We start from the raw sequence: 10074 nt of genomic DNA, 5'->3' as shown, positions 1-10074 counted from the left end.
CAACATATGAATACTGCTTTATTGATGTCCAGACTGAAGGTTGAAGAAACACGGAAGGCCAAGGGATTCCCAAGCAGGCGACTCTCATACATTATTGTGCAATTGGGTAAATGCTATGACAAATACATAAACTCATAGCTAATTATCTTTGTATCTTCGAGAGGTTACATGGTTCTAATAGTATGGCAATAAACTAGTCGCAAACGCGGGGAGGGGAGTGAGGACATTTGCGAAAAACAAGATTATAAAATCAATGCTTGTCATCCTTATTTTCTTCTGTCTCTGGCTTCACCTCCTCGTAGGTGAGATCCTCACCCTTCTCGTCCCCATCATCTGTCCTGGAATTTGGGACCCAGAGCCCCGAGTCTATACATTTCTTCATGTGAGCCTTTGCCTCCTGTGGATTGGAGATTAATTAAGATTTTCTCAGCTGAACAAATATGATCCTATTTTCCTTACAGAAGTTGTATTTGGACAGCTCTGATGGGGGGGGGGGGTCCAACAGCCAGCTTCTTTCCCCCCACTCCGAAAAAATAAAGTAAACTGTGATTAGAAAAATAAAAAAAAGATTCAATGCTTTCACAGCAGCCGGTGCTACCTACCGTTGGGTCCATTTTGCTGATAACATCTTGGAGCATCTGGATATTCTTTGTATCGAAGCATTTCTGCATCTCCTGCAGTGGAAAACACAGTTAAGGTGTCTGTATGCATGCTCGATAACACTGGTCTACAAAAGTACAGTTTTTTTTTCCTTGCATGGACTTTGGAAACTGTTTTTGGCTAATTTTGGGCTGCTGAATCCAAATCTGAGCTCAGATTTGCTCCATCACATCAAGTTCTTGTGCTATCTGTATGCTCCTTATTCAGGATTTTACAAAAGTTGACCATCTAGTTTGGCAATCTTGGTGGGGATAAAAATGACCCCTATTCATTTCCTAAGTAATTTCATGCTAGGCTGAGTGTTTATTTATTCATTGTAATCATTTTTGCACCTATCGATCTTCTAACGCAACGGTGTTTTTTTTAACTTCGAGTGTAAAATTGCTGTTTTCTCAAAAATAATGATTTTTCATAGTTCAAAAACCTGATGTGATAGGCAAAAACTAATGCCAGATTTAGATTCAGCACCCAAAAGTGAGCTAGAATCCGTTGAAAAACCCCATGCAAGAAAAACTGTATTGACCAGTGTAATCCAGGTAAGAAGATCACAGGAAGTTGAATCAGTTCATCTGGACACAACGTTTACTGAAACGTTGTGTCACTCATCTAAAGCCCCTTTCCCACTGGCCAAGGAACCCGCTAACATCCGCTAACACCCGCCTTTGGTTGTCAATGTAAAAGGGTACAATCGTCGTTCACTCCCGGGTCACACGACTCTGCGGCAGACACGGGTATTTACCGGCTCCACCTCCGATTGGCATTGATGTAAACGCGACACCCGGGTGGACACGCTAATTTGTGCTGTGCGATGACGTAGCGCCATTGTCTGTGCGTCATAAAATCACGCCGCAACTGAAGAAAAACATTTATTGTTTGTGGGTACAGCGTCTTCGTTCAAGCAGCGCTCGAACATCGTTCAGTCTGCGTTGAGTTTGTATGGTTTGAAAGAGACTGAAGTACAAGATATAAAAAAGTAACGTTAACCACCGTCTCTCTGGCTTCCATGCTGCTTTCTACTGTTTACTTCCCTGATTTCCAGCGCGTTCGTGACATCACGAACGTCATGACGTCAAAGATGACGCTACAGAAGAAGGAAAAAAAGAAAGGCAAACTCGTCTGCTGTGAAGAGGAAACGACCATCCCTGAACCGGAGGGCCTAATGCCCCTTTTCCACTACATGGTAGTGTCGTTTTCCATCACCGTAACAGTGCCCCCTCAGTGGAGGTGGTCTGCATTGATTTTGGTACATGCTCCAGTTTTTTGGGACCTCCACAAAGGTGGTACCAGAAAAGTGGTAACAGTTACCAAAATTCCAGTACTATCCAGTAATGGAAAACGAAAAAGTCGAGTCGAGTCAAGCTGGTACCATGTAGTGGAAAAGGGTCCTAAGAGTACATCTGTCACCATCTTACAATGCTGTGACTGCAACCATTCCCCAATCCTCTGTGAATAGTACACATGGCCATTGAAACTCTAGTTAATGGTCGCAGCAGTTGCATATGAAACTGGTCATTGGTTTGGGTCGTTATGCCACTGTATTCTTTATAAGGGTGGGATACCTGCAGTCATCTGAGACTGACGAGGTCACGTAGATGTGTGATGAAACGCTTCTCTCAATAAATTTTGTGTCCACATGAACTGATTCAACTTTCTGTGACTCAGTTAAGGTTTTTCCAACAGAAAACAGAGGAAACATGGAAGATGTTGAAGGTATTTAAAAGGCATGGTGTGTTATATCAGCTTTCCTGAAGCAAAACATGACGAGTAAATATCAGCAGGAATTACTGAGCAGTACCGATTAAAACAAAGCAAATGAATCACTGCTTTTCCAACTCCACAGATTTATCTATTATAAACGTGGGAGCGGGGCCGGCTGAGTGGTTTTTGTAGTTGTTTAAAACGCCAACGACATAAAAAAAACGTGAAACAGGTTGAATCAATTCATCTGGATACGTTTATTGACAGATACGTTTTATCACTCAACTAAGTGACATCTTTAGTCTAAGCTGACTGCAGGTATCCCCACCCTTATAAACAACACAGCTGCATAACGACCGAAACCAAAAACCAGTTTCATATGCCTAAGCAGAAAGGAGTGGTGATTCCGTATGTGGCGGGAGTGTCGGAAAAGCTGAGACGCGCGTTTTCAAAACACCGCACCTCAGTTGCGTTCAAGCCCCAAAACACGCTGCGCCAGAAGTTGGTCCACCCCAAGGATCGAGTCCCCCGGCACAAACAGCAATATAGTGTATGCTGTGAAGTGCCAGGGGGATTGCTGTGACTTGTACATCGGGGAAACTAAACAGAGGCTGGCCAAAAGAATAGCACAACACAGAAGAGCTAAGGGCCCTGACACGCCAATATCGGGCCGTCGCTGAGTGTCTTTGACCCTAGTTTTTGCGGTGTGTCCCGCATCATTGGCACCCGTCGACAGCTTTTCAGCCGATTCAGCATGTTGAATCGGCGGAACCTGTCGGTGAGAGAGATCACTCTGATTGGCCGTTCAGCTTAGTGAATCAGTGCAGAAGGTACATGCTAGTTGGCCATCGGCTGTAGTCTTTGCGGTGTGTTCAAGTGCTACTTTTTGGTCCAGACGGCAGGCGACGTGAGGCGACGCAACAGTCGGCCTTCGTCGCCACTAGGCCATCTATTTTAAGAGGGAATGACCATGCCTGAACGGGGGGGGGGGGGGGGGGGGGGGCTACATCTGTCACCATCTTCCAATGCTGCGACTGCAACTATTCCTCAACCCTCTATGAATAGTACACATGGCCATCGAAATTCTAGTTAATGGTCACACCCATATTTGCATATGTAACTGGTCTTTGGTTTCAGTTGTTAGGCACTGTATTGGTTACATTGTTTATAAGGGTCGGGACACCTGCAGTCAGTTTAGACTGAAGAGGTCTCTTAGTTGAATGATGAAACAAAGCTGTCAATAAACACTGTGTCAAGATGAACTGACTCAATCTTCTTTGAATTTCTGAGGGCTTTTCAAAAATGACACATCATCAAACCAGCTGTGTGTCCAGTTCCTTTCTATTTCAGTTAGTTTGCCTTGTTTACGGTCACACTGCATGTTACAATTCCAGTGGAATAACACACAGCACCCTCAAAATCTATAAAAACTGTACCTCTGGCAGGGACTCGTATACTTCCACAGGATCTAGGCCTCCAGGTCCCAGCCGCTTCTGACGCTCCTCTTCCTCGTACTCCTTCATGGCTTTTTCTATGCGGATCTTAGCCCGGCCGAGCACCCGCTCCTTGAACGCCTCCAACTCATCGTTGAAAGCATCCTGGTACTGCTGGTCTGCAGTCTGCCAGAGAGACACCTCGAAAGGTTAGTTAAGCTAGGGAAATGTGTGAGATTCCCAACCAACCAGACAGATCTCACGCCAGCGTTCAATAAAACCTGGAGTGAGATCGCCTTATTCCTGGGTGTTTGTGTGCCTTTGTGTTATTCCTGAGTTTGTTCCGTCATTAAAAAGTGATTGCGCAAGACAACATGTTTTTCATTAATAAAGGTTTTCCTCACAGGCTGTAGGATGATAAGTACATAGCAATGTGTAATCACCTTAATTTTGGCAAAGAATTGACGGAAGCAACCGCGGGGGTCCACTTTGAGGCTTTTAGCCAGCTCCAGAATGAACTGCATGACTATGGTCTGATGAGCCACCTGCTCCATCAAAGCATGTTTCTATGAAAGAAGGAAAAGGAGAGTGTTAAAATATTGTTTACAAATAAAGACCTCATTGAGCGTATGCAAAGGCTGTGCAAGGGTAATGTTGGGGCAGGTTAAGGCAAACAAAAGGGAATTTCTAATCTACAGTTTGTGAGCTAGTGCCCTACGTAGAAAACAAGTGAGGGAGATTTTTTTATTTGTGTGTTTTTTTTTTAATGAAGCAACTTTTACCTCCTCAACTTCAAGATCAATGCACATGATGACCAGGTAGTTGGCAGTCTCCTCACAAACTAGATGGGAGTTGTCAGAAAGGTACTTCTGGCTGTCGTCCCAACGTCGCAGCATGCCTGCAGCAAAGATAGCACTGAAGGACCCTTACTACTCTCAGCTATTGATCCCCTGTAACATGCAGTAAAGAATGGGACTCCCTCTTGTTGTGCAGGGGAGAATGTGACGTGGGTGACTTGGTAATGAATCTTACCAAAGTGTTTGATCTGCTTTTCATACTTCTCCACAAAGGTTTTGTGCTTCTGCTCTTTCTCCTCCTCCGTTTCTTCGTTGGAATCTGCTTTGACGTTCACAATGCTCTGTGGAAGAATCACAGGCCACACAACAAAAGTATGTAATCATAAACTATAGCTCCAGGACATCTGATTCAGCTGCAACACACACTGAATGTTAGGGGTGTAAGAAAATATCGATACACTCAAGTATCGTGATACTGTATGATACTTTTGTGATACTGTATTGTGATACGTTTGTGACATTGTATCAATTCATAAAACCACTATATCGATTTTTAATTGTTTACATGTAAAGGTTTGTGACAAACATTTTGTGTTGTATGCAACCCCACGACCATTAGATGGCAGTATTGTAATCGATCTTCAGCCATTTGACTCTTCCACTCCAACCCAACAACGTAAACTGAGACAGGAAGTAGCATAAGCACAAAGAACACAGGCAAAATACATCACCTTTCTTATAGTATCACGATATATTGCATCGTAATCAATGTACCGTGATACATATCGTACTGCCAGATTCACAGACCTATTGAATGTCACATCAGCCTCCTCTTTAGATATACACATATCTGCCTCTTCATTTATTCATACACTGCCCTAGTGTAAAAAGGTGCGGTAAGCAGTGAGAGGTGCAAATCCCATGCAACAACTGTTATATAATTTAAATAAGAGTTGCTCGGACAATCATATGAACGCCAGATTCAGTTGGAAAAGCCAGAAAATGTGTCAGTCAGGCTCTGCATGCAATGTATGTATGTATCATGAGTAAAACAACATTAAGCTGCAGTCCAAGGAGATGTTTCCTTCCAAAGAAGAGAGAAGGTGAGCATTCCCTTGAACTTGTCCCACCTTGCTGAAACCGTCCTTGCTCAGCGTGTCCACGTTCCATGGCATCTTCTTCTCTTCTCGCCGGTGCTCATCTAGTTTCTTCTCCCAGTCCCGTTCTTCTTTTTTCAACTTCTTCTCCTCAGCCTGAGTCTTGCTCAGCTCTGCTTTGGCATCATCTGTCGGCGAGATGGCCAAGTCGCGCGTCTTCTTCTGAACTTCAGTCAACTTACGCTTGCAGTCTGCGAGCGTCTTCTCTAAATCATCTCCCTTTCTTTGAAAATCTTCCATTCGCTCCACACGTGCCTGATGGACAAAGTCAGAGAAAATAACATCACAATATTCACAGGTTCAGACAATAACGCACATTACATGATCCTCTAGTTAATACATTAATACCATTTCCTTTCATCTGTGTCTGGGGGAATTACTGTATAACTTACACCAGCTAAATTTATGAGAAGGATTGGACTATCATTTATTCTATTACCTTTTCTTTTTCTGGATTTCCCCCCTTTTCTCCCCAATTGTATCCAGCTAATTACCCCACTCTTCTGAGCCGTCCTGGTTGCTGCTCCACCCCCTCTGCCGATCCGAGGAGGGCTGCAGACTACCATATGCTTCCTCTGATACATGTGGAGTCAGCAGCTGCTTCTTTTCACCTGGCAGTGAGGAGTTTCACCTGACAGTGAGGAGTTTCACCAGGGGGACGTAGCATGTGGGAGGATCACGTTATTCCCCTCAGTCCCCCCCGCCCGAAAAGGCGCCCCGACCGACCAGAGGAGGCGCTAGTGCAGCAACCAAGACACATACCCACATCCGGCTTCCCACCTGCAGACACGGCCAATTGTGTCTGTAGGGGCACCCGACCAAGCCGGAGGTAACACGGGGATTCGAACCGGCGATCCCCGTGTTGGTAGGCGACGGAATAGACCGCCACGCCACCCAGACACCCCCTACTATCATGTATTCTAGTATGTACTATTCTAATACTTAACTTTTATTTTATTACGTTGTTATTATCATTGCCAAGCAACAGTGTTGGCGGTACTTGTTTTGGTAGCCTAGTCGCAGAGCAAAAAGACAGAAAAACAAGCACGCATGCACTATAAACAATACAACACACACAAAAAAGGAGAAAAAAACCGAATGTGGGAATATGTAGTTAATATATGATATGCCCAGTTCAGTTCCCCAGCACATCAAGTAGGCCAGCAGACAGGAAGTACAATGATTTATATATAGACCAGTGCAGACAAGTCCAGTGCGTTCAGGATTTGGAGGCAAGGGGGGCTAGCTAGCTAGCTAGCAAGGCATGTCAGGTGTGCCGACTGCTGCAGGAAAGAAGCCGCTTTTGAACCGAGCGGTTTTGGCTGATCTGTGTATGCCTTGGCTTTACTTTCACTCCGCGAGAGAACACCTTTGGGAGAATTCGTCGGGTCAGAAGACAAAGGTGTAATCTAAATATACCAACAACAACAACAAAAAAAAGGACCCCAGAAGACTATCCACACATCTCTACGTTGTACTGTACCTGGTGTCTCCACCTGAACAGGCTGGGTGTGTCGATGTTGGGGTGCGTGTCGTCCTCATCGTCCGACACCTCGATGTGGTCCCACACGCTGTAGTCTATTCTGGACATGATGCTAAGGAGGCTAACGCTAACAACAAAACTAGGCGCCTCGGTTAACGGCTACGCGCGAGCGAAACACAAGAACATGTACGGCGTTAAATGTCAACGAGGTTCCGAAACGCGTGTTTTTTGGGGGGTCCGGCGTGACGTCTAGCCGCGTTTCCCCGCCTAGTAAACGGTACCTGCCGGGGCGACCAGTCCGCTCAGACGAGCTGCTGCAGCTTCTAGAAAGAATCACTGCGAACTTCCGCCTCGACGTCTGACGTCACCTTTGCCGCACTGACGTATGACCGTCGCCATTGTTGATTGTCGTCCGCTTTTCCGGGTCGCGGTGACGAGCTTTTTTTTCTTGACATATTTAAATTCCACATACAACAAATGGAACATTGCCATAAAGACTGAATGAAAGTACAAAGGGCACTGGACTCTTCGCCGCGGCCGTTTGAGTAATTTTAAAGGAAAATTGCGATTGTTTTTAGTTGTCATGGTGACGAAACAAGCCAGTGGGTACCGTAAATGTTCGCGCGACATTACGGCAAAATCATGCCTCACTGAGTCCGCGACTTGCCGCAAATCGGGTTATACGGACGTCCGCCCCGTAATGACGACACGCTGGTTTTTTTTAAAATAAATTTATTTTGTTGAACACATTTATTGAACATAGTGTAACGTGCGTGGATAAGAGGACACGCTGGCCGCTGGTTGGCGGGTCTGACCCTTTAGTCGAGCGGTTAGCGATGCCTCCTGCGGTGCGGGAGATACAGGTTCGCTTCCCGGCCGCGGCACTTCCTGTGGTTGCGTTGTCCCTCGAATTCGCTACAATATTACAACACATTATATACAGAGAACCATGGATGTGATATAGTAGAATACGTCCATGCAACGGACACCACCGACGACAGCGACTATTTGTCACGGTTCTTTGCAGTGACAGTAGTTCAGATAGAAATGTTCGCCGCGCTAATCACGTGGATCTGAATGGTAACGTCCGTTCCACTCATCCAACGTAATGTTTTGTTACCCTCCCAGCAGTTTTTTAAACACCAAAATATAATCACATAACAGCCTGTAATGACAGATTAGAGACCTAATAACATGATATTCAGTAAAATATGGATGATGGGGTTTAATTAAAATAATGAAAAAAATTAATGTAAACTACTAATAAGACACGTTACCCCTAGCTAACGGGTCTGACCCTTTAGCCGAGCGGTTAGTGATGTCGCCTTGTGGTGCAGTACACTCCGTATCGAATCCCGCACAGGGCAAGAAAATAACCGGTTACATTGGTGGCAGCGGTGGTAGGTATGGTGTCAAGGAGAGAAATGTGGAAGGACATATGGTGGTGGATTTTGCGAAAAGTATGGAAATGGCTGTGGTGAATACATATTTCAAGAAGAGGGAGGAACACAGGGTGACGTACAAGAGTGGAGGACAGTGCACACAGGTGGACTATATCTTATGTAGAGGGGGCCATCTAAAAGGGATTGGAGGCTGCAAGGTGGTGACAGGGGAGAACGTAGCTAGGCAGCATCGGATGGTGGTCTGTAGGATGACTTTGGAGACCAAGAAGAGGAAGAGAGTGAAGGCAGAGCCAAAGAGCAAATGGTGGAAGTTGAAGAAGGAAGACTGTTGTGTGGAGTTCAGGCAGGAGTTAAGACAAGCACTGGGTGGTAGTGAAGAGTTGCAGGATGGCTGGGCAACCACTGCAGAAACAGTGAGGGAGACAGCTAGGAAGGTACTGGGTGGGTCATCAGGACAGAGGAAGGAAGACAAGGAGACTTGGTGGTGGAATGAGGAAGTACAGCAAAGTATACAGAGGAAGAGGTTGGCAAAGAAGAAGTGGGATAGTCAGAGAGATGAAGAAAGTAGACAGGAGTACAAGGAGATGCAGCATAAAGCAAAGAGAGAGGTGGCAAAGGAAAAGGCGTATGGTGAGTTGTATGACAGGTTAGACGCTAAGGAAGGAGAAAAGGACTTGTACCGATTGGCTAGACAGAGGGACCGAGCTGGGAAGGATGTGCAGCAGGTTACGGTGGTCAAGGATAGAGATGGAAATGTGCTGACAAGCGAGGAGAGTGTGCTGAGAAGGTGGAAGGAGTAGTTTGAGGGGCTGATGAATGAAGACAATGAGAGAGAGAAGGTTGGATGATGTAGGGATAGTGAATCAGGAAGTTCAGTGGATTAACAAGGAGGAAGTGAGGGCAGCTATGAAGAGGGTGAAGAGTGGAAAGGCAGTTGGTCCTGATGACATACCTGTGGAGGCATGGAGGTGTTTAGGAGAGGTGGCAGTGGGGTTTTTAACACAATCTTGGAAAGCGAGATGATACCTGAGGAGTGGAGAAGAAGCATACTGGTACTGATTTTCAAGAACAAGGGTGATGTGCAGAACTGTGGCAACTACAGAGGTATAAAGTTGATCAGCCACAGCATGAAGATATGGGAAAGAGTAATAGAAGCTAGGTTAAGAGGGGAGGTGATGATCAGCAGCAGCAGTATGGTTTCATGCCATGAAAGAGGAGCACAGATGTGATGTTTGCTTTGAGAATGTTGATGGAGGAGTATAGAGAAGGCCAGAAGGAGGTACACTGTGTCTTTGTGGATTTAGAGAAAGCATACGACAGGGTGCCGAGAGAGGAGGTGTGGTGTTGTATGAGGAAGTCGGGAGTGGCAGAGAAGTATGTAGGAGTGGTGCAGGATATGTATGAGGGCAGTGTGACAGTGGTGAGGTGTGTGGTTGGAATGAC

General features: G+C 45.6%; 1 protein-coding gene across 1 annotated transcript; it reads right to left on the bottom strand.

Annotated features, from left to right (window-relative positions):
- LOC130119512 (hsp90 co-chaperone Cdc37) lies at window positions 1–7540 on the bottom strand. Its single transcript, XM_056288029.1, has 8 exons — window positions 7229–7540; window positions 5719–6000; window positions 4824–4929; window positions 4574–4689; window positions 4235–4357; window positions 3795–3977; window positions 603–674; window positions 1–397 (listed from the first exon to the last, which is right to left on the bottom strand). The coding sequence occupies exons 1-8, from the start codon at window positions 7334–7336 to the stop codon at window positions 251–253; spliced, it is 1137 nt and encodes a 378-aa protein (XP_056144004.1). The 5' UTR covers window positions 7337–7540; the 3' UTR covers window positions 1–250.
- Between the last annotated feature and the right edge of the window lie 2534 nt (window positions 7541–10074).

The sequence above is a fragment of the Lampris incognitus genome, chromosome 10, assembly GCF_029633865.1.
Source record: "Lampris incognitus isolate fLamInc1 chromosome 10, fLamInc1.hap2, whole genome shotgun sequence".
Taxonomy (NCBI): Eukaryota; Metazoa; Chordata; class Actinopteri; order Lampriformes; family Lampridae; genus Lampris; species Lampris incognitus.
Note: the sequence above shows the minus strand (reverse complement) of the source record. Positions and strands in the feature narration are given on the sequence as shown.

Excerpts from the sequence above, each read along its gene's own strand:
- LOC130119512 (XM_056288029.1), bottom strand. The coding sequence starts at position 7,336 with ATGTCCAGAATAGACTACAGCGTGTGGGACCACATCGAGGTGTCGGAC. Across the intron at positions 4,358-4,573 it reads TTGATCTTGAAGTTGAGGAG|AAACATGCTTTGATGGAGCA; the intron begins GTAAAAGTTGCT and ends CTTCTTTCATAG. Across the intron at positions 398-602 it reads TCAGCAAAATGGACCCAACG|GAGGCAAAGGCTCACATGAA; the intron begins GTAGGTAGCACC and ends TCCAATCCACAG.